A 25,520-nucleotide genomic window follows, 5' to 3' on the forward strand; every position below is an offset into this window, starting at 1 on the left:
GCAAGATGGCTCAGAATTCGAGTCACTCTCTGTTTGTCACAAACCCAGTGAGAATACATGCAAACTCATCAGTTTTTATTTTGGTTTATATCTATTTTATCTCCTCATGGAAGATACATTAGTTCAGTGTCAAGCAGAAAGTAATGAAGAATTTTGCTGTTGAAGAAGGCGTCTCATTATCCGTCTCACATCTGGTTGTGTTAAATATTCCGATAGGCATTTCTTGCCCTTGGTAAAGATGCCAGATAGACATGGATGGGTAAACTGTTCAAGAGGCAATGCCTCAAGAAGGCAGCATTCATCACTCAGGACATGCCCTCTTTCTCATTGCTCCTATCAAGGAGGAGGTACAGGAGCTTGAAGGCACACACTCAACATTTCAAAACCAACTTCTTCCCCTCCTCCACCAGATTTTTGAATAGACAATGAACCCATGTACACTACCTCACTATTTTTTTTGCTTTTTGCTCTACTTGTTTAATTATATATATATATAAGATTGTTCCTCATGTCTGATGATGATAGAAAAACCTTGTGAGAAAGTTTTTAAAGTGGAAAATCCATTGCACTGGGGCAGTTCCACTCTCTCAACCTTGAAAGTCCAGGTCCAGTGGTACGAATAAGCATCACAAACTGGGATATCCTTTGGTTGCAGTGAGTGACCTTGATGTTTTCTGTGTCTTCTCATGCCCTTCACTCTCCACACATTTGTAGTACCACTTTCCTAGCCGTTGGATCTCACTGTAGATCTCATTGGTTCAGTCGGCAGGAGCTGACTTTACATCCTAGGACAGGCATGTCTCTATCTCACCTGCTTTAGACCATCCTTTGAAGCGGTGTCCGCTGTCACATGCAGATATGATTGAGAGGTTCAGCTGTTGCTCAGACCTAATATCAGAACGGGGAAGAAATGTGATCTAAGTGACTTTGACCATAGAATGATTGTTGGTGCCAGACAGGGTGGTTTGAGTATCTCAGAAACTGCTGATCTCCTGGGGTTCTCATGCAAAGCAGCCTCTAAAATTTACAGAGAATGGTGAGAAAAGCATCCAGCGAGCAGAAGTTCTGTTGTGAAAGCACCTTGTTAATGAGGAGAATGGCCAGACTGGTTCAAGCTGACAGGATGGTGACAGTAACTCAAATAACCACACATTCCAACAATGGTATGCAGAAGCACATCTCCAAATGCACAGCAGTAACTGCTGAGTGTAGATCTTGTACAGGCAGAAGGGATCAGATTAATGTGGCATCATGTCTGGCACAGACATCTTGGGACAAAGGGCCTGTTCTTGTGCTGTACAGTTCTAGTTATCTATGCATACTGGCATTTCCAAACAATTTCAGTGATGAATATTTAATGAATGGTTAAAATCAGAGGGCAGAGTGTTACTGAGATATAATTTAAAACCTTATGCCTACAATTAAACCACAGACCTAATTCTATTGTGAGTTATCAAATCTGCCCCGTTATGAAATTCATATTGCAGCCCACATCTCATCATAATGTGTATTTCATAAATGATTTATCATTGAAAGCTGAGAGCTCATTCTAAGCCTTGAGAATCCATTATAGCTTCAGCATTGGCATTTTTAAGACATTTGCTTAAAAAAAGCATAAAAAGAATGAACTCACCTTCATTTAGTATAATTTCCGTCAGTATGTTGGGGGCCGTAAATAGGAGACATAGGGCATAGGGTAGCATAGTGATTAGCCCAAAGCTTTTGCAGCTCGAGACATCGGAGTTCAATTCCACACCCTATATAAGCAAGTTTGTACATTCCTTTCCCATGTGTATTTAGTTTTCCCCTGAGTGCTCTGGTTTTCTCTCACATTGCAATGACTTACCATTTAGTTGGTTAGCTGGTCATTGTAAATTGTCCTCTGATTAGGCTAGGGTTAAAGTTAGTGGGTTCCTGGGCATCACAGGTCAGTGGGTCAGAACAACCTGTTCCATGCTGTCTAGCTAAATAAAATAAATCAGTTAACTGGATACTTCATAAAGGGTCTCGGCCCAAAGCGTCAACCCTTTACTCCTTTTCATAGATGATGCCTGACTGGCTGAGTTCCTCCACCAACTTGTGTGTGTTACTACAGAGACATAATTGGACCAGCCACATAAATCAGTGCAGATCAGTGCTGAATGCCCTGTGGTGAGTAACTGATCACTTGACTTTATAAAGCCGTTCCATCTTCAAAGGCGCAATAGAATACTCTGCAGAAAGTACTAGATACAGCTCAGTCCATCACAGGTAAATCCCTCCCCAGCATATACTTACAAGGAGCATTGCCACAGGAAAGCAGCATCTATCATCAAGGATCTCCACCATCCAGGCCTTGCTCTCATCTCGCTGCTGCCATCAGGAGGTACAGAAGCCTCAGGACTCACATCACCAAGATCAGGAACAGTTATTGCTCCTCAACCATCAGGCTTCTGAACCAGTGCAGATAACTTCACTTACCCCAACATTGAACTGAATCTACAAGCTATGTCTCACTTTTAACGACTCTACAATTCATGTTCTCAGTATTTATTGCTTACTTATAATTATTATTATTTCTTTTCTTTTTGTATTTACACATTTTGTTGCCTTTTGCACATTGGTTTTGTGCCCGGCTCTCTCGTGTGAAGGTTTTCATTGATTCTCTTGTGTTTCCTTCTATTTACTGTGAATGCCTACAAGAAGTCTCAAGCTCCTAATGAAGTATAGCCACTGGTGTACTCTATTTCTGATTGAATGAAGGGTAGAACTTCAGAGATGTTGACTCCCAGGAAATTGAAGATGCTCACCATTTCCGCTGCTGAATCCTTGATGAGGACTGGCGTGTCCTTCCCCTTGCTGAAGTCCACAATCTAACCTTACTGATGTGGACTGCAAGGTTGTTGTTTCTCTCAACCAGCCGATCTGTCTCAATCCTGCGTGTCTCTTCATCATTCTGACAACAATGATTGTGTCTCCGGTGTATTTAGAGATGGCATTTGATCCGTGCTCAGCTATACAGTCTTGAGTGGGGTAAGCACGTATCCCTGAGGTACACCCGTGTTGATTACCAGCAAGGAAGAGATGCTAATACCGATCCACACTGACTGTGATGTCCCAACAAGGAAGCCAAGGACCCATGTGTAGTGCTGCGGAATACTAGAGTGGATAGCTTTAAGATTAGAGTGCAGGAAATCAGAATCAGAATCAGGTTTATTATCACTGATTGATCTTGACCTGCAATGGTTGGGGTTGACCATGGATGTCCAGATATGTAACCTTTGGTGATGCAATATGGAGAGCAAGCTGTTGCCCATGCAACAGGCTCCCCCTTTCTACACATATTATGAGCCCAAAGGAATGGCAGAGATCAATAAGGTTGGCAACAGCAGCGTTGCATGAGTTGCCAATCAGTGGTGAACTCAATATAGGACTGCCTTACGGACTCCAGCTTCAGATTTTTCCTTGGGGATTACTCCCACAGGGTTGCTCATGAGTGTGGAGAGCTGCAAGTCAGCAGGGGTTCGAGATCAGAGTTTGCCTTCTCCCAGATGACCTGCCCACCATGGCTGACATTCCCCATCTGTCTGAAGCAACTGGTTTTAAGGTGCCAGTAACCCACTGTTGCTCCTTCATTTGTGAGTAGAAATGGTTTTGCCAGGTTTAGAAGCTAAGCCACGCATGAAGGCCAGAAGCTGTATTTAGTTGTTAGAAACTACTGCATTTGAGGTGCACGCCGTTGGGAGCATTTAATAGGTAGTGGGAACTTACCCCATTACCACCCCACCTCCGGCTATAACAAACTTGAGTAATATATATACACATACACATACATAAAGCATTAATTAAATCACATAACATTACTAGGCCATAAAATTACTATAAATTACAGAAACCAGCCCGCTCCCCAAAGACTTTGTCTACTCTTCTCACTGCATCGGTAAAGCAGCCAGCATAACCAAAGACCTCGCCCAATCTCTCTTCTCCCTTCTCACTTACTTACTGCCTGTAACGTCACTGGCGTTTAGAGCAGCAATGAAGGTCCTCCAACTCTGTCTGTCTTTGGCCACTCAGATATAGAAGGATTCTTCATTGCTGTTCCATAACAGATTTGTTTCAGTCAGGGTTGTTGGTCCAGATTTGAAAGTCCAAATCTGGATGACCGTTGGACCACTCTTAGTCTAGTCTCTACCTTTTGACCTGTTTGACATTGGTGACCCTAACAGGACCCAAGGCATAACACCGTGACTCCAGCCAACACAGCTCTCCAGGTTATTGAGGCATGCAAGCCTCCAAACCACAACAAGGTTGTGGTCCTCTTGGAGGTCCTCTGACATTGGGCACAAAAGTCTGAAAGCATGTACCATCAGGTTCATGGACATCATCTCTCCTATTGTTATCAGACTCTTAAATGAACCTCTCGTACAATAAGATGGACACTTGACCTTACAAATGACTTCATTAGGATCTTACACCTTATTGTCTATCTGCACTGTGCTTTCTCTGTAGCTGTTACATGTTATTCTGCATTGTTATTGCTTTCCCTTGTTCTACCTCAATGCATTGTGTAATGATCTGATCTGTGTGAACTGCGTGCTAGTCAAGCTTCTTACTGTATCTCCGTACATGCGACAATAATAAACCAATTCCATTTTTTTCCACCTAGAAGTTGATTGCAATCTGGAATGTGTGGCCTGAGGGAATGATGGAGGCAGAAACTTACATAATATTTAGTGAGTACCTGGATGAGGAGTTGAAAGGTGTAGGAGGCTACAGATCAACTGCTTGTGTAACAGACTAAAATAGAGAGGGCTTGATGGTTGGCATATACATGGTGGTCCTGTTTCTGTGCTTTATGACTAAAGGATTAAATATTAAGGATTTTAGCTTTAGTTATTATATGTATATACTGAAACACAGTGAAATATATAATTTGTGTCAAATCAAATCAGCGAGGATTGTGTTGGGCAAATGTCACTACACTTCTGGCACAAACATGGCACTGCCCACCACTCACTAACTCTAATCAATACATCATTGGAATATGGGAGGAAATTGGAGCATGTGGAGGAAACACACACAGTTCTAAGGAGAACGTACAAACTTCTTACACAAAGCAGTGGGAATTGAACCCAATTGTTTATCACTGCAAAGCAATGCACTAACCACTTCACTACCATGCTGCCCAGTACAACTCTAAGGGGGCAGTGGAAGCACAGTTGCTTGTCAACAGATTTTGAAACATTCATCATCATCATTATGTGTCGTCTCATATGACACAGACGATCGTGGTTTTCCTTTTCAAATCTTTTTATTATTATTATTATTATCCAAAATAACAAGAGTACATTGAAGTAGGTAACACTTACAATGTCTCAAAGAAAAAAAAACAATGTTTTAAAGATTGAAAAATATGGTGACACAAAAAAAAAAGAGAAGCAAAAAAACCCATTAGGTGTTCAACCCCGGAGCCGTGCGTCATACAAAAAGCTTCTAAAGATAAACATCAAACCGCCAGCAAAAAAAATTATACCAAAATTTACAATTAGATCATAGAAGAAATCTATCAATTAACTCAAATAGTAATAACGAGCAAATGAACCCCATCTTTTCTCAAAATCAAACATAGGTTCAAAGGTTCAACTTCTCATTTTTTCCAAACTAAGACATAACATCTCTTGAGAGAACCATTGTGACAGAGTGGGAGCCGACATATCCTTCCACTTCAACAGAATGGCCCTCCTAGCTATCAATGTAGCAAATGCAATAACATGTTGGTCAGATAAAGAAATACCGTGGATATTTTGAGGAATTATTCCGTAAAGCACAGTTAATTCGTTAGGTTGTAAATTAATTTTAAGTGCTTTAGAAATTGTAGAAAAAACTGACTTCCAAAACTGTTCCAGTATAGAACAAGGCCAAAACATGTGTGTCAGTGTAGCTGTCTTAGTTTTACATCTATCACAATAATTGTCAACATTAGGAAAGATTTTAGACAATCTCTCCTTCATCAAATAATAATGATGTACAATTTTAAATTGAATGACTAGCACAAGTTGAAGAAAAGTTAACCAACTTCAGAATCCGCGTCCAGTCCTCCGTCATAAAAGTCAAATTAAGTTCCTTTTCCCAATCTTAAATAAAGGACACTTATCCCATTGTAATAGTAAAGATCATGGTTTTCACCATGATTGTTCCTGGCAAATGTTTCTCTAGAAGTAGTTTGCCATTGCCTTCTTCTGGACAATGTCTTTACAAGATGGGTGACCCCCAAACATTATCAATACTCTTCAGAAATTGCCTGCCTGGTGTCAGTGGTTGCATAACCAGGACTTGTGATATGCACCAGCTGCTTATACAACCACCCACCACCTGCTCCCATGACTTCACGTGACCCTGATCAGGGCTAAGAAGGTACTACACCTTTCATAAGGGTGACTGCAGGCTAGCAGAGGGGAGGAATGCCTTACACCTCCTTTGGTAGAGACATATCTCCACCTCACCGCCCTTTTTGAAATATTAAGGAAATCAATGGAAATGGTGTTGAGGTGAAAGATCAGGCATAATGTGATTGAATGGGGGAGAAGATGGAATGGGACTATGGTTGCATCTATTTTTGATGTTCCTACATTATTTTCTTTGACTTTAGTCATAGATGTGCTGTCGTGTGTTCCTCCTGTGGTGACTGGTGGCCATTTGTCAGAGCATCATGGAGTATCAGTCCAACATCTGTACCAACCATCAAACTCCCATTTCCCATTTTGCTTGGCCTACACTCCTGTCAACTGTCCCTATACTGACCTACACACAAAGTGTAATCTATAGTGACTAACCAACCAGAGTCACAGAGCACTATAGCACAGAAACAGGCCCTTTGGCCCATCTAGACCATACCAAATTATAATTCTGCTTAATGCCATTGGCTTCCACCTGGCATAGCGCCATAGAGCACTACAGCACAGAAACTAGCCCACTAGTCCACATGAACTGTTATTCAGCCTAGTCCCATTGACCCACACATGATGAGCCCCATCTGCCCAAACTGACTGGTTTCAAATCACCTCGCCTTTGCCCCTCTCCTGTCAGTAGAAATGGTTCCACTGGGCTTACCCATACATGCAGGCTAGGAGCTGGACTTCATTGTCAGAGGCCATTTGAGGCACATGCTATTGTCAAGTCAAGTCAAGTCAAGTCACTTTTATTGTCATTTCAACCATAACTGCTGGTACAGTACACAGTAAAAATGAGACAACGTTTTTCAGGACCATGGTGTTACATGACACAGTACAAAAAACTAGATTGAACTACGTAATAAAAAAAGAACTCAAAGAAAGCTACACTAGACTACAGACCTACACAGGACTGCATAAAGTGCATAAAAACAGTGTAGGCATTTACAATAAATAATAAACAAGACAATAGGGCAGTAAGGTGTCAGTCCAGGCTCTGCGTATTGAGGAGTCTGATAGCTTGGGGGAAGAAACTGTTACATAGTCTGGTCATGATAGCCCGAATACTTCGGAGCCTTTTCCCAGACAGCAGGAGGGAGAAGAGATTGTATAAGGGGTCCTTGGGGCCCTTCATAATGCTGTTTGCTTTGCGGATGCAGCGTGTAGTGTAAATGTCCGTGATGGCAGGAAGAGAGACCCTGATGATCTTCTCAGCTGACCTCACTATACGCTGCAGGGTCTTGCGATCCGAGATGGTGCAATTTCCGAACTAGGCAGTGATGCAACTGCTCAGGATGCTCTCAATACAACCCCTGTAGAATGTGATGAGGATGGGGGGGTGGGAGATGGACTTTCCTCAGCATTCGCAGAAAATAGAGACGCTGCTGGGCTTTCTTTGCTTTGGAGCTGGTGTTGAGGGACCAGTTGAGATTCTCCGGCAGGTGAACACCAAGAAATTTGGTGCTCTTTACGATCTCTACCGAGGAGCCATCGATGTTCAGTGGGGAATGGTTGCTCCATGCCCTCCTGAAGTCAACAACCATCTCTTTTGTTTTGTTCACATTAAGAGACAGGTTGTTGGCTCTGCACCAGTCCGTTAGCCGCTGCACCTCCTCTCTGTAAGCTGACTCGTCGTTCTTGCTGATGAGACCCACCACAGTCGTGTCATCAGCGAACTTGATGATGTGGTTCGAGCTGTGTGTTGCAGCACAGTCGTGGGTCAGCAGAGTGAACAGCAGTGGACTGAGCACACAGCCCTGGGGGGTCCCCGTGCTCAGTGTGATGATGTTGGAGATGCTGCTCCCGATCCGGACTGACTGAAGTCTCCCAGTCAGGAAGTCTAGGATCCAGTTGCAGAGTTGGGAGCATTAGTAGGTAGTGGGAGCTTGTCCCCATTACCACCCTGGCTATAACAACCTTAAGGAACCAACAGTTTATTAACGGTTGTGCTGTTGAACTTGCCCGACAATGGAGGCAGTATGTTTCGAAGGAGCGCTGTACGTCTACACAGACTGTTATCACAGGGAAACAGCATCCATCATCCAGGACCCCCACCATCCGGGCAATGCTCTCTTCTTACAGTTGCCACAGGGCAAGACGTACAGGAGCCTTGGGTCACACACCCCCTGATTCAGGAACAGTTACTATGCCTCATCCATCAGGCTCCTGAACTGGTGCAGATAACTTCGCTCACCCCAACACTGAAATGTTTCCGCACACTATGGACTCACTTTCAATGACTCTACAGCTCATGTTCTCAGTATTCACTGCTGACTTATATACTATTTTTAACTAGCAAACACGAAGAAATCTGCAGATGCTGGAAATTCAAACAACACATGCAAAATGCTGGTGGAACACAGCAGGCCAGGCAGCATCTATAAGGAGAAGCTCTGTCAGGACAAAGGGTCCTGGCCCGAAACATCAACAGTGCTTCTCCCTATAGATGCTGCCTGGCCTGCTGTGTTCCACCAGCATTTTGTGTGTGTTGTTATTATTAATTATTTTCATTTTGTATTTGCAGTTTGTTGTTCTTTGTCATGTGCAGTTTTTTGATTCTATTGTGTTTCTTTGAAAATAGTGAATGCCTGCAAATAAATTAACTTCAGGTTTGTGTATAGCGATGTATATGTACAGTACTGTGCAAAAGTCTTAGGTATATATATATAGCTGAGATGCCTAAAAATTTTGCACAGTACTGTATTTGTCAACGTGGCGTGGAGATCGAGCTTGCAAATTTGGTGGGAGCAAAAGATGTTGGGTGGAGTGCTGTGGGAAGTGTGTGGGACAGGTGGCAGAGTAGGAGTGCCGGGGTGGGGGTGGAGTGGTGCGGGTGCAGGCACACCCAGCCCTGAGACACCAGACAAGGTTATTTCATTTGAAACAATTGGTTTATTGATCATTACGGAATGTCTCTCTGGTGCTTCCCGCTCCCTTCCCTCTCTCTGGCCCCTTCCCACTCTCAGTCAACAAAAGAGACCCATATCAGAATCTCATTTAACATCACCGAGATATGCCTTGAATTTTTTTTTTGCAGAAGCAATACAGTGCAATACATAAAATTACTACAGTACTGTGCAAGTGCCTTAGGCACCCTAGCCATAGACATTTGCACAGTACTGTACTTTGATAGATTCCTTACAGTTGTCATAGCCAGGGTTGGTAATGGGGACAAGCTCACACTACCTATTAATTGCTTCCAATGATATGCGTCTCAAACAGCCTCTGATGACCAAGTCCAGCTCCTGGTCTTCACATGTGGCTTAACTACTAAGCCTGGCAGAACCATTTCTACTGACAGAAGAAGGGGCAAAGATGTGTTACTGGCTCCTTAAAACCAGTCACGTTGGGCAGATGGGGCTCATCAGCCATGGTTGGCAGCTCATCTAGGAGAAGGAAAACTCTGATGTCATGCCTCCACTGCCTCATGGTTCCAGCTTCTGGAGTAAATCCCAAGAAAAACTGCAGAGCTGGAGTCCCTAAGGCAGTCCTACATTGAGTTCAACGCCGGTGTCAAACTGTATCTGTCTCTGCTGTTCTTTAGATTCATCAGATGGGTGGAGAGGGGGAGCCTGGTGCATGGGTAACAGCTTACTCTCTATATCGTACTGCCCTGGCTTGCATATCTACGCAGGGAGGACACAACTTCCATGGCTGACCCTGACCAATGGCAGCCTCAGTCAATGTACTTTGAAATGTAATTGTTGTCAGAAGATGCAATATTGTTTGGATGGCACTGGCTCATCATGTCTGCCCATGGAAGGAAGCAAGTGTGCTCTCAGCAAAGCAGACACTGGTGGGGTTTGCGCAATAGGTCTGCATTCCCTAGATCAAGTCACCAAGCTTCACAATCAACCACAGTACAAGTGCCAAATTTTCAATTGAATTTGTGATTAAAAGTAAGGCTTGTTTGTAACAGTGGTCCACAGTGCTCGAGTTAATGACTAAAGTAGCATCAACTACAGGCAAGAGTTATGGATCATGCACAACAGATGGAGACCTTTGCCCACTGAGCTCATGAGGAATGTATTTGTGCATGGCATTTGCTCTGTTCCTCGGGCTCTGTTTTGTATGTGAGTTCTCTGTTGTTCTGCTGAACCTTGTAGGCATAGAGTGATGGATGTGGGTTCGATTTCAACATTTAAGAGAAGTTTGGATAAGTACATGGATTGGAGGGATATGGAGGGCTATGGTCCAGGTGCAGGTTGATGGTGTCTAGGAGTGGACTAGATGGGCTGAAGAGCCTGTTTATGTGCTCTGTGATTCTGTGACACTATAATTGGATGACGGTTCAAAGCAAAAAATCTTCCTTATTTTCCAGACATCTCCATTAGCCTCCTGTCACTGGTGGTCACGGCCTGCGGCCTGGCCCTCTTCGGCGTCTCGCTCTTCGTCTCCTGGAAGCTGTGCTGGATCCCGTGGCGAGAGCGCAGTGAGTCGTCTGACCACAAGGGGAGCCAACAGGATCAGCAGCCCTACACGGACAACGGGACCAATGGGCAGGACTGCAGCGAGGACTTCGCGACAGAGCCGGCCTCCTACCCAGAGTCAGCCATGAAGATCAGCCACACCTCCCCCAACATCCCTGTGGAAGCCCAGAACACAGAGAACTGCTCCCACAATGTACGGATGCACCGGCAGGTCACAGAACCCACGTCTTCCACAAGGTCAGTGGTAAAACATGTTTGTAAAGGGCAGCCTGCAAGCCTATGAGATTGGAATCATAAATGAAAGTTGGTATACAAGCAGAAGCAGTGTATAGTGAGACTGTCAGGAAGGATAGGCAGATGATAGGCTACAATTGTAGTCAGTGGGATGAGTTGCAATGTAACAGGGGAACAAAATTGAAAAGGGTGATGAATGCAGGACTGAATGTGTTATATTTGACTGCACATTGCATACAGAATAAGTTAGCGCAGTTAAAGATAGGCAGGTATGATGTTGTGGGCATTGCTGAGTCGTGGTTGAAAGAAGATCAAAGCTGGGAGCTTAATATCCAAGGATACATATTTTATTGAAAGGATAGGCAGGTAGGTAGGGGGGTGGGGTGGCTTTGTTGGTAAAAATGAAATCAAATCGTTAGAAAGAGGTGACAGTGGATCGGAAGATGTAGAAACCTTGTAGGTAGAGTTAAGAAACTGCAAGGGTAAAATCCCCTGATGGGAGTTACATACAGGCCTCTAAACAGCAGCCGGGATGTGGGATACAAATTGCAATAGGAGATCGAAAACACATGTCAAACGGGAAATGTTACGATAGTCACGGGGGATTTCAATATGCCGGAGGATTGGGAAAATCAGCTTGGTGCTGGATCCCAAGGGAGAGAATTTGTAGAATGCCTACGAGATGGCTTTTCAGGCTTTTGGCACTTTGATCTTCATCAGTCAGGGCTCTGAGTGTAGAGGTCGGACCATTTGACCACAAGACATAGGAGCAAAATTAGGTCATCAGTCCATCGAGTCTGCTTCACCAACATGTGAGCTGGATGCATATCCTGTACATTTGTATTATGGTGTGTTGCCTGCAGATATATGATACTGGTCTGAGACAGGTAAGGGAAGGCCCAAGTTCCTTTCCTCTGCCTGGATCCTGGGAAGGTTTATAAACTACTTATGGTAGTGTACCAATTCGTGAAGCAGGCCCTTGAGGCCCAACAGATCTTTACTACCCAATTACACAATGTGACCCATTGATTGTCTTTAGAATGTGGGAGAAAACCAGAGCATCCGGAGGAAACCCACATGGTCACTGGGAGAACATACAAGCTCCTCCCAGATAGCGTCAGGAATTGAACCCGGGTCACTAGCACTGTAATAGTATTACCCTAAACATTATGCTACCTTTCCACCCCTAATTTGGGTTTTTTTTGGGGTGACACTGTAGCTTAGTGTTAGCATAACTTTATTACAGTGGCTGTGACGCGGGTTCAATTCCTGCCACTGCCTGGCAGGAGTTTGTGCATTCTTCCGGTGACCACATTGGCAACCTCCAGGGTGTCCGGTTTCATCGCAGAAAGACGGACAGGATTAGTAAGTTAATTGGTCGCATGGTTATAATTGGGAGGCACAGGCTCATTAGGTCAGAAGGGTTTGTTACTGTGCTGTATCTCTAAGTAAAATAAAACATAAGTGCCAAGTGGGAAGTCAAACTAGGATACTGTTTATATAGCAAAAGTTTGCACTTTGGAGTGTGTTGTAGGAATGGAGGGATCTTGGAGTACAAGTACTGTATACAAGTCTGTAAAATTGATGTCATAGGTGGACAGGGGGGTAAAGAAGGCTTTTTACACTCTGGCCTTGGGCCATTAGACAATAAAACATAGGAGCAGAATTAGGCCATTCAGCCCATCGAGTCTGTTCTTCCATTTAATAATTGCTGATTTATTTCCCTCTCAGCCCCGATCTCCTGCCTTCTCCCCATAGCCTTTGACGCCCTTACTAATCAAGAATCTATTTTTAATCAAGAATCTTTAATCAAGGGCTTTGACACCCTTACTAATCAAGAAACTGCTTTTAATAACCTGGACTCCACAGCCATCTGTGGCAATAAATTACACAACTTTACATCCCTCTGGCTAAAGAAATTACTCATCATCTTTATTCTTTCGGGATGTCTTTCTGTGATCTCAGATCCTAGACTCTCCAACTATTGGAAACATCCTCTCCTCATTCACTATAACTAGGCCTTTCGATATTCAATAGGTTTCAATGAGATACCCGCCCCCTCCCCATTCCTCTAAACTCCAGCCAGTCCAGGCCCACAGCCATCAAACACACCTCACATGTTAACCTCACATGTACAAGTCAGACCGCTCTTAGAGTACGGTGTGCATTTTTAACCATTCTCTTGTAAGGAAAAATACCATTCAGTTGCAAATTCAGAGTGCAAAAGAAAATTTAGGATTATGTTGCTGGGATTTGAGGGTTTGAATTATTAGGAGAGGTCAGGCAGCCAGGAATTTATTGCTTGAAACATACAAGACTGAGGACCAAAATTATAGAGGTACACAAAATCACGAGGGCTACAGGTGGAGTGAATGCACACTCCAAAGGAAAAGGAACCAAATACTAGAAGCATAGGAGTAAGGTGTGCTACAGAAGCTCCACAGGCCTCCACCCTGGGAGAAAAGGGAGAGGCTGATCTAGACCTGGGAAAACTTGAAAGACTAAACTGGGCAGATGATCTGCTGTCCGAGGGCTATGCCCCAATAGGGGTGATGAGCTTAAGAAGAAGAAGCATATGTTTAATGTGAAAAGGGAAAGGTTTAATAGAGACATGAATGGCAACTTCTTCACCTGTATATGGACTAAGGGTGACCTACGTATGGACTAAGCTGCCAGAGGAAATGTTGGAGGAAGCTACAATATCAACATTTAAAAGGAACTTGACAGGCACATGAATAGGAAGGGTGTAAAGCAGCCTTTTTTATGCCATGGACCCATACCATTGACCAAAGGGTCTGTGGACCCCCAGCTGGGAACCCCTAGGAGGGATATGAGCCAAACATAGGAAATAGGATCTAGTTCAGATGGGCAGAGTAGCCAGCATAGATGAACTGTTCCAAAGGCTGTTGCCATGCTGTATGACTCTGTGACTATTTTATCCATTTCTAACTTGAGAATATATCAAAGACTCTGTTTTCATTGCCAATCGAGTAGAAAAATTGCGAAGGTCCAAGACTCTCTGAATGAAATAAAACCGTGTCATTTTTATCCTAGATGGATGACTCAAACTTTCATTAGTGACCCTTGGTTATTTTCCCGCTCAAGGATAGACCCTCTCAGAGGCCGCTCAGGATTGTATATGTTTCAATTACATCCTCTCTCACTCTCCTGAGCGCCGACATCTGTAAGCCCATCCTTTCCTCAGAAGACAACCTGTTCAACACCGCAAATCTGATAATAAACACACCTGTTTGCAACTTAGAAACAAACCAGTCTTCTGATTTAGACCAACAACGGTTACAGGATTTTTCAGAAGTTACAGAGTTATTTCCAGGCCACCCCACCTCCAGGCAGAAAACAATTTTAAAATGTAGTATTATTTGTTTGAGAGACAATAAATATTAGCATTTTATCTGCAAAGCATATTAAAATAAGTACTAGCATTGGTTCCTTAGCCAGGGGAAGTAGTGGGGATAAGCAAAATCCATGGTTAACCCTGAATGAAGGAGCCCTCAAGAAATCTTAGCATTGGAGTGGGGAAGGATGGTTCTCTGGGTAATTATTCTGTCAATAAAGTAAGGAAAAGTCTCTAATTAGCCAAATAAGTATCAGATGACTAATAGTGAAAGAATTGATCAGCACTACAGCATGAAACATTCCCTTCAGCCCATCTAGTCTGTGCCAAATTGTTATTCTGCTTAGTCCCATTGACCTGTGCAAGGACCATATCCCTCCCATCCATGTATTCATCCAAACTTCTCTTAAATGTTTTGTGTTAATGATTCCAAAAATCTATTCAATCAGACTAAGTGCATTGAGTTTCAATGTAAAAGTTAAAGGGAAGAAGCACCTTTCATAAAGTGGGTAAAAGAAGGGAGGTGAATTGGAAAGTAAACCTTTATTGTAAAGAGCAACACATACAATACTCTGGAGATTCAGCAGGTCAGGCAATATCTAGGGAGGGGAATAAACAGGCAATGTTTTGGGCTGAGACCCTTCAGCAATCCTGATGAAGAGTCTCAGTCTGAAAGGTCGATTGTTATTTCTTTCCACAGATGCTGCCTGAGCTGCTGAGCTCTTCCAACATATTGTGTGTGTTGCTCTGGATTCCCAGCATTTGCAGAGTCTCTTGTGTTTATCACTTTATTAGGAAGGGCTTTGTTTCATTCTGATGTTTTGGAGCCAAGGTTCTTTTGGAAGTCAAGGAAGTGGCACTAAACTTATTACTTCACAATCATTTTATTAAGTGCTAATAGTACGAATAGAATCAAAAGCACAGAGTTGCAAAGGTCTAGTAGCTTAAGAAAAGACTAAAAGGACAGTGGGCCAACATTTCCTATACCCTACAGATAAGGAACATTCAATTCAAATTTGTAGATAAGAGTTAATCAGACAGCCCCTATTCAAATAATGTAATACCAAGAACTTCCCAGAATTATACAGAAATGTAACCACTAGGGGACACACTGTACAATTGCATATACATAGTGTGACCACCAGGAAACATACTAAATAGTTACATGTATGTGGGTAGTTATATAAAATACAAGCAGGGATGAAAGTTGAATTACAAAGAAACTAAAAATGATGCATCTAATCTAACAGGTCTGAAATATAAGAGTAAAGAAGTCTTGCCAGAGCTGAATAGGTTCCCTCTGTAAACTCAAAGAAGGAAAAGCAGCACTGGAGATTCCCTAGACTGGTTCCTGAGGTTGAGAATAGTGGATAGGACCATTCCTCCTGGAAGTTAGAGGAACCATTTGGCCCATCACATTCATTCCACCATTGCAATATGACTGCTTTATTATCCCTCTCAACCCCATTCCCTTCACCTTTGATAAGACTTTCATGACCTTTGATAACTTTTGATCATTGCAGAGAGAATCTTTGTTTACACGCCAGCCAAACAGATCATTTCATCAATGCATTGAGGTTGTACAAGATAAAATAATAACAGAATGCAGAGTAAACTGTTCAGTTGCAGAGAGAGAGCCGTGCAGGCAGACAATAAGATGCAAAGCCATAACAAAGTAGATTGTGAGGTCATGAGTTCATCTTGTCATACTAGGGGACAGTCCAATGGGTTCAATCAGAGCGTCAAACCAGCTGCCAGCAAAAGTGGTGGATGTGGGCTCAATTTCAATATTTCACAGAAATTTGAATACGTACATGGATGGGGGGTATTATGGAAGGGTATGGACCTGGTGCAAGTCGATGGGGCTAGTCAGAATAATAGTTTGACACAGACTGAAAGGGCTGAAGGGCTTGTTTTGGTGCTGTAGTTTTCTATGATTCTGTAAGTCTACTCTTCCATTCCATCATGGCTGATTTATTATCCCTCTCAACCCCATTCTCATTCTTTCCCCCGCAACCTTTGATGCCCCCACTAATCAGAAACCTATCAACCTCCACTTTAAATATACCCAATGATTTGCACTTCACAGCTGCCTGTGGCAATTAATTCGACAGATTCACCATCCTCTGGTCAAATTTCTCCCTAATTCTGTTCTAAACATATGTCCCTCTATTCTGAGGGTGTGCCCTCTGTTCCTAGACTCCCTGACTATAGGAAGCATCCACTCGGTCTAGACCTTTTAATATTTGATAGGTTTCAATGAAATCCCCCCTCATTCTTCTAAACTCTAGCAAGTATAGGCTCAGAGTCATCAAACGATCCTTATATGTTAACCTTTTCATTCCCAGAATTATTCTTATGAACCTCCTCCAGACTCTCTCCAATGCCAGCACTTCTTTTAGACCATAAGGTATAGGAGCAGAAGTGGGGTCATTCATCCCATTGAGTCTGCTCCACCATTCAATCATGAACTGATCCAATTCTTCCAGTCATCCCCACTCCTCGGCCTTCACCCCATACCCTTTGATGCCCTGGCTAATCAAGAATCTATCTATCTCTGCCTTAAATACATTCAATGACTTGGCCTCCAAAGCGGGTCATGGCAACAAATTCCACAGATTTACCACCCTCTGACTAAAGAAATTTCTCCACATCTCAGTTCTAAATGGACGTCCTTCAATCCTGAAATCATACCCCTTGTCCTGGAATTCCCTATCATGGGAAATACCTTTGCCATGTCTAATCTGTTCAGGCCTTTTAACATTTGGAATGTTTCTATGAGATCCCCTCATTCCCCTGAACTCCAGGGAATACAGCCCAAGAGCCATCAGATGTTCCTCATATGGTAACCCTTTCATTCCTGGAATCATTCTTGTGAATCTTCTCTAAACCCTCTCCAATGTCAGTATATCCTTTCTAAAATAAGGAGTCCAAAACTGCACACTATACTGCAAGTGTGGTCTCATGAGTGCCTTATAGAGCCTCAACATCACATCCCTGCTTCTATATTCTGTACCTTTAGAAATGAATGCCAAAAGTGCATTCATCTTCTTCACAACCAACTCAACCTGGAGGTTAACCTTTACGGTATCTTGCACAAGGACTCCCAAGTCCCTTCGCATCTCTGCATTTTGAATTCTCTCCCCATCTAAATAATACTGCCCGTTTATTTCTTCCACCAAAGTGCATGACCTTACACTTTCCAACATTGTATTTCGTTTACCACTTCTTTGCCCATTCCCCTAAACTATCTAAGTCTCTCTGCAGGCTCCCTGTTTCCTTTTCTTAGATAAGGGACCCAAAACTGCTCACTACATGCTCATTCCCCCCCCCCCCATCTCTCACGCGCTGCTGTGCTACACAACCAGGAGTTCACAATTCCCTGTGAATTTACTATCCCCTACTACATTTTTAACTGAAAGGTGTTGTTTTGTGGTTTCAGGCACAACTCAATAAGAAGACAGTTAAACCTCTCCAACCCAGACTTTGACATCCAACAGTGCCAAAGGCAGGAGAGACCCATGGACATCGGGCGAATCAAACCTGAGTTGTACAAACAGAGGTCGGTGGACACAGATGACGGGCGAAGGAACAACGAGACCTGTGGCAAACTTAACTTCACGTTGAAGTACGACTGCGACTTGGAACAGCTGATAGTCAAAGTCCACAAAGCAGTTAATCTGCCAGCCAAGGACTTCTCGGGCACATCTGACCCTTACGTGAAGATATACCTGCTGCCCGACCGCAAGACCAAACACCAGACCAAGGTGCACCGCAAAACCCTCAACCCCGTCTTCAACGAAGCCTTCCTCTTCCCCGTCCCCTACAATGAGCTGGCCAACCGCAAACTCCACTTCAGCGTCTACGACTTTGACAGGTTCTCCCGCCATGATGTGATTGGTCAAGTGGCTGTGGACAACTTCCTCGAGCTATCTGACTTCCCTCGGGAGACGGTGCTATGGAAGGACATTCAGCACGTCACTTCGGTAAGTGAGACCTTTCCAAACCAACACCTAGGAAGGCATCCATCTGAGCCACTTCCTTTCCTATGGCTTGTGGTCCACAGCTTGACTAAAAACAAATGTTCCCTCTAATCATTTTTACAGCTGCACAGATGATTCATTGCTTTGAGCAGGAATTTTTTGCACTGCCTGAAAACTTTAATGTCTTTTTTCTCTAATGTCATCGTCGTTGTCTGAACCCTTTGTGCCTGGGTGGCACATAGGGCCTCTATTTCTCTATTATGCATGCTATTAATATTTCAAATGAAAATTGAAAAATCACATACTTTGATCTTATTAATTGAAGAGTGTAATGAAATACAGCACAAAAAGAATGTTTTGACTAGATGGCTTCAGCATTCAGTGGGCCAGGGGTTTATTAACAATGAGTTACTGACTTCCATTCTGTGTTTATTGTTACAATTTGTAACTGTGTTGTAACTTGAAACACTGACGATGTAAATACATTGAAGCTCTAAAATGTTTCAAAGTAAATGTTGGGGTACATTTATTATTTAGAAAATTTATGGTGTACATTCATTAACACATAACTAATTACTGGGTATTTCACAATAATATTAACATAGGTTTCAAAATTCTATTAGCATACTGGAATTTCAAATTTATGTTAACATTATATAAAAGAAAATTAGCGCTGTGTGACAACAAAGGCTAAGTGCGCAGAAACATTTCAGTTACTGCGCAGTCATGCATCTGTGCAGCTTTGAGGGAACAGTGCTAAAGGCCACACCAACCTGCAGCATATAGATGACCAAAGGGGTTCTGAAGATGCTGGACATCTTGAGCAAAACATACAAAATGCTGGAGGAGATCAGTAGGCCAGGCAGCATCTATGGAGAGGATTCTTCACTAATGAAGAAGTGCAACTCAAAGCATTAATTGTTTATTCCCCTCCAACTGATCGACTGACTGAATGACTTAGAAATACAGTGTGGATTAGGCCCTTTCGGCTCTTTGAGTCGTACCGCCCAGCAACCCATCTATTAAACTGGAGTCTTGTCATGGGACAATTTACAATGACCAATTAACCCACTAACCGGTATGTCTTTGGACTGTGGGAGGCAACCGGAGCACTCGAAGGAAACCCACTCACACATGGAAAGGAATGTACAAGCTCCGTACAGAGGACGCTGGAACTGAACTCCGAACTCCAATGCCCCAGGATGTATTAACCTTGCTCATTCTGCAACGCTACCACAGACAGTCAGATGAAGTCTGACTTGCTGAGTTTCTCCAGTATTTTGTATGTAGAGGAGATTACAGCATAAAATGAGCCCTGTGGTCCACAATGTGGTGCAGAACAATATAAATCTATCCCATGGTCAGTCTAGGCCTTCCCTCCTATGCAGACCAAAACCCTCCATTTTTCCTTTATCTGTGAGCTTACTTAAGAGTCTGTTAAATATCTATATTGTACCAGTCTCCCTAGCAGTGCGTTTTAGGCCCTTACCACACTCTCTGTAAACAATCCACCTCTGACATCACCCCTGAACTTTCCTCCACTCATCTTAAAAGTATATCCTCTGGAACATCTTCTGGACCCTCTCCAATACCAACATATTATTTCCCAGATAATTGGCCCAATACTCCAAGAGTGGTGTGACCAATGCCTTTCAGAGGGTCAGCACTACATCCTTAAGATTTTCATAAAGGATATTGTATTTCTTTATTTTCCTGTAGATGACTACAAGAAAATGAATTTCAGGGTAGTGTATGTTGACATTGGCATACTTTGATAGTAAATTTACTTTGAACTTTGAACTGCTGTGAAGTGGGATCAGTCTAGATGTGCCATTAGCAGAGACCTTTAACTAAACTACCATATTTTATTTGAAATTGGGCACTGCTGAAGCAGGCATTTCAGAGTGGTAATAACCTGTTTTGAAACGAAAGCAGCTTAACAAGAGCACTTGGTATATTAGCTCGTTAGCAACATATCGGAAGTTCAAATCCCAGAAATGTCAGCTGTGAAACCTGCAAAACTAGCACACAAATCTCTTCAGTACAGCCCTGACCCATTTTACAGAGTCTTCTCTGATGATACGGATCTCAGTTTCTGCCCCTTACTCGCTCTGTCAGAGAGAATTACGCAGAGCATTTGCTGTGTTGCTACTGCACAGATGCTGGAGATACTGTATAAGAATAGCAGGCTATTAAATCAATGGAGTGTGAAGAAATTGCTGCAATTACTGTAAACTGTCTCAACCTTGTGATTCCATACAGAAAGCCATCGGCCAGTTAGTTTGAGTTGCCAACCCTGTAATCACCTTTAGCTTTTATCCTGGCATCTTGTTTAACACTGAACTCTTCATAAGTTCAAAGTAAATGTATTATCAAAGAACATATATGTCACCATATACAACCCTGAGATTCATTTTCTTGCTGGCAATCACAGTAAATACAAGAAATATAATCGAATCAATGAAAGACCACACACAGCTGTTCAGACAACAAAGTGCAAAAAAAAACAAACTACAAATACAAAAAAAGAGAAAGAGAAGAATTAATAGTCATAATAAATAAGCAATAAATAATGAGAACATGAGATGAGAAGTCTTCTATTCCCCATTCTGGCTCCCATCTTATCTTTTCTCCTTACTTGCCTTTCACCTCTGCTTGATGCCCTTCATCCTTCCCTTTGTCCCATAGTCCACTCTCCTCTCCTACAGATTCCTCCTTCTTCTTCAGCTCTTTATCTTTTCCACCTATCCCCTCAGAGTTTCTCACTTCATCCTTCCTCTCCCGCCCATCTACCTTCTCCCTCACCTAGCTTCACCTATCACCTTTTAGCTAGTACTCCTTCCCCTCACGCCACCTTCTTATTCTGGTATCTTCCCCCTCCTTTTCCAGTCCTGATGAAGGGTTTTGGCCTGAAATGTCTTCACTGATGCTGCCTGACCTGCTGAGTTCCTCCTGCATTTTGTATGAGTTACTCTGGAATTCAAACATCTGCAGACTTTCTTCAGTTAATTCCCACTGTTTTTCTTCTTTTGATTTGGAGAGAGGCCACTCGGTCTATGTGATGGAATGATCTGTGTGGATGGCATGCAAAGGAAAGCTTCTCAATGCACCTCATACACGTGACAGTAATAAACTGGTTACAATGATAATAACAATATTTAAGAGACATTTGGAGAGGTACAGGGATGGGGGGTGGTTTCAAGGGATATGGGCCAAACTTGGGAATATGAGACGAGTTTAAGTGGATGCTTTTGACCCTTACATGTCTGCTTCTCATTGCTACCATCAGGGAGGAGGTACAGGAGCCTGAACGCACGCACTTAGCAATTCAAGAATAACTTCCTACCTACTGCCATCAGATTTATGAATGGACATTGAACCCTTAAACACTACCTCACTTTCTTTTCTTTTTTTGCACTACTTATTTAATGTAACTTTTTAAATATATGTATACCTCTTACCGTACCTTACAGTTTTTATGATTATATATTGCAATGTACTGCTGCTGCAAAACAACAAGTTATGCCAGTGATACTAAAACTAATTCTGATTCTGATTCTGAACTGACTGAGGTTCAGAAAGTGACCAGGCAGTTCTGAATTAGATCATAATACGTAGGTGCAGAAGTAGGCCGTTCAATTACATCATCGAGTCTGCTCCACCATTCCATCATGGCTGATCTTTTATCCTTCTCAATCCTATTCTACTGTCTTCTCCCTGTAACCTTCGATGCTCTTACTAATCAAGAAACTATCGACCTCGGCTTTAACACTGAATTGAGTTGCTCCACAGCTGACAGATGTGTCTCCAACTGCTAAGGATGAAGTGAGAAGCTGGGAGGAATAGGTGGATAAGTTAATGGGCTGAAGAGAAAGGAATCTGATAGGAGAGGGGAGTGTCCCATGGGGGAAAGGGAAGGAGGAGGGGGACCAAGTGGAGGTGATAGGCAAGTAAGGAGAAAAAAAGAGAGCGGGGGAGAAAGTACAGGAAGTTAGATAAATTGATGTTTATGCTATCAGATTGAAGCTACTCAGACAGAATATGAGGTGTTGTTCCTTCAGCCAGAGTTTGGCCTCACTGTGGCAGCAGAAGAGGCTATGAGCAGACATGTTGGAATGGGAATGGGAAGTTGAATGGGTAACCACCAAGAGAACATGTCTTTTGCAGAGGGTAGAAGAGTGCTGATTTATCGGAAGTGCTTTCCTTGTTAACTGTTGGATTGGGCAAATGTTGAGAATCCAATGGGAAATGTTTACCTTCATTATGTGCTGTGTCATATGACATGGACAGTTGTGATCTTTCCATGACTATGATTGATCTTGGCAAAATTTTCTGGAAAAGTGGTTTTCCATTGCCTTCTTCTGGGCAGCGCCTTTACAAGACAGGTGACCCCAGCCATTATCAGTGCTCTTCAGAGATTGTCTATCTGGTGTCAGTGATCGCATAACCAGGACTTGTGATATAACCATCCGCCTCCTGATCTCATACCTTTTCTAAAGTATATCCTCCAGAACCGGATATAATTTTTGGTCATCAAGTATGCAGCATGGAAGCAGGCTCTTTGGCCCAACTCACCCAGGCTGATCAAGATATCTATTGAAGATAGTCTTAATTGTCTGTGTTTGGCTCATACCATTTTAACCCTTCCGATCCACTGGGCCATTGAAACTCCCTAGCTTTGGACTCCCTGCTCTGGGAAAAGATTGCAACCATCCACCTCATTCATGCCTCTCTTGACATTATTAATCTCAGTTTCCTACTTTCCAATGGAAAAAGGTCCAAGCCTCGAGTATACGAGAATGAGAAGTGTCCTTATGGAGGTGTAAACAATCATAACGGGTAGTTATGATTCCTGTATGAGTAGTTATTCCTCCTGTATGAGGAGGAATAAACATTCAATGTTTTGTGCCGAGACCTTTCATCAGGGCTGGAAAGGAAAGGTACAGAAGCCAGAATAAGAAGGTGGAGAGAAGGGAAGGAGCTCAAGCTGGTAGGTGATAGATGAGACCAGGAGAGGGGAAAGTAGAGTGAATGTGGAGCGGGGAGTGAAGTAAGAAGCTGGGACGTGATAGGTGGAAAAGGTAAAGGGCTGAAGAAACAGGTATCTGATAGGAGAGGAGAGAGGACCATGGAAGGGAAGGGAAGGGGGTGTTCCAGAAGGAGGTGATAGGTTGGTGAAGAGAAGAGGTGAGCAGGGAGCCAGAGTGGGAAACAGAAAAAGAGAGAAGTGGAGGGGGAAAGATTTCCAGTTTAGAGCAGGCTTCTTACTTCAACATCCTCCCCTCCCTCATCCACCCACCTTCGTCCTCACCTGGTCTCACCTACCACCTTCCAGCTTGTACTCCTCTCCCTCCCCCCGGGCTTCTTCCCCCTTTCTTTCTAGTCCTGATAAAATATTTCAGCCCAGCACGTTGACTGTTTATCCCCTTCCATAGATGCTGCCTGACCTGCTGAGTTCCTCCAGCACTGTGTGTGTGCGTTGTCCTAGATTACCAGCGACCGCAGAATGTCTCGTGTTCATAAGGGGTGTGGTCACAGTCCTTTGATGACATTGATTGACTGCAACTGATGACATCAAAGGCACTTCTCTGAGACTAATGTAATTATGCAGACAACATCACTGATAACACGTTGGCTCATTCTCCCCGTGATGAGGCTGTGCTTTCTGAGCAGAATATTAAAGTCAGGCTACATGAGCCCTGGAGAATCTCACAGGATAAAAAGCAGTACAGCACAGGAACAGGCACTTCAGCCCACAATGTCTGTGCGGACCACCATGCGGAATTAAACTATATCTATTAGTTCAGGCAACACTCACAAAATGCTGGAGTAACTCAGCAGGTCAGACAGCATCTATGGAAAAGAGTAAACAGTCAATGTTTCAGCCCAAGACTCTTCATCATTACTGTTACTGGCTCCGTCATTAGTAATGTGTACTGGCTGGTAGCAGGGTGTTCAGAAGACTCACAGTCTGGGAGAAGAGACTGTCACCCAGCCTGACCGTCCTTGTCCTTATACTGTGGTACCTTCTGCTTGATGGTAGGAGATCTAAGAGACTGTGCATTGTGGGGGCATTAGTGGCAGAGTTCAAGATCTAAGGGTACACCCACAAAATAAAAAGATGCCCTTTTAAAACTGAGATTTCCTCAACCACAGGGCAGTGAATCTGCAGAAACTGTTGCCACAGAGGGCTGTGAAGGGCAAATCATAGGGTGTATTTAAGGCAGAGATTAATAGGTTTTTGATCGGTAAGTAGGTTAAGAGTTACTGGGAGAAGGCAGGAGAGTGGGGTTTATAGTGATTGTAAGATTCAGCAGTGATTGCATGGTGGAGTAGACTCAAAATGCTGGACATAATGTAATTATTTTCCTGTATCTATGGTCTTATACAAGATAAGATACGAGACAATGTTTGGGTCACAAGTCAGGATGTTACCTCATTGCACTTAATTGGTTACCTGTACTGCACTTTGTTGTTAGCTTTTACACTTCGTTCTGCATTCTGTTATTGCTTTACCCTGTTCTACCTCAATACATTGTGTAATGATCTTACACAGTATGTAAGACAAACTTTTCAACTTTAATTGTTATTCAACCATAGACTGGCATACAGCTAAATGGAAAAAGTTGCTCTGGGGCCAAGGTGCAAAACTGAGAACATACAGTCACACACAGCACACAGTTGGCACATATAGTTATGATATATGTGCCAAGATACTCCCTGCATATCTTTGTAAGTGTGACAATCTTTTATTTTTGTGGCCCTCCGTTGACCGGGGTCAGCAGTGGATGTTGTGTCCCAGCTGTCCACATGATACACAAGCCAGGGCAGTACGATATAGAGAGCAAGTTGTTACCCAGGTAGCAGGCTCCCCCTCTCCATGTAACTGATGAATCCAAAGGAGACCGATACAGTTTGACATCATCGGCATTGCAGGTAGAAACATGGAAAATCTACAGCACAATATAGGCCTTTCAGCCCACAATGCTGTGCCAAACATGTACTTACTTTAGAAATTACCTAGGGTTAACCATAGCCCTCTATTTTTCTGAGCTCCATGTACCTGTCCAGGAGTCTCTTAAAAGACCCT

General features: G+C 43.1%; 1 protein-coding gene across 2 annotated transcripts in view; it reads left to right on the forward strand.

The window, feature by feature from the left end:
- The window catches only part of syt9b (synaptotagmin IXb), a 134,456-nt gene that overhangs the window by 58,537 nt on the left and 50,399 nt on the right, over nt 1-25,520 (forward strand). For both annotated transcript variants that reach the window (XM_073049881.1, XM_073049882.1), the window contains exons 2-3: nt 10,750-11,095; nt 17,890-18,433. In XM_073049881.1, coding sequence (XP_072905982.1) covers nt 10,750-11,095; nt 17,890-18,433 — 890 coding nt within the window. The remainder of the gene's footprint in view (nt 1-10,749; nt 11,096-17,889; nt 18,434-25,520) is intronic.

Source organism: Hemitrygon akajei, chromosome 6 (genome assembly GCF_048418815.1).
Source record: "Hemitrygon akajei chromosome 6, sHemAka1.3, whole genome shotgun sequence".
In the NCBI taxonomy this organism is placed as follows: domain Eukaryota; kingdom Metazoa; phylum Chordata; class Chondrichthyes; order Myliobatiformes; family Dasyatidae; genus Hemitrygon; species Hemitrygon akajei.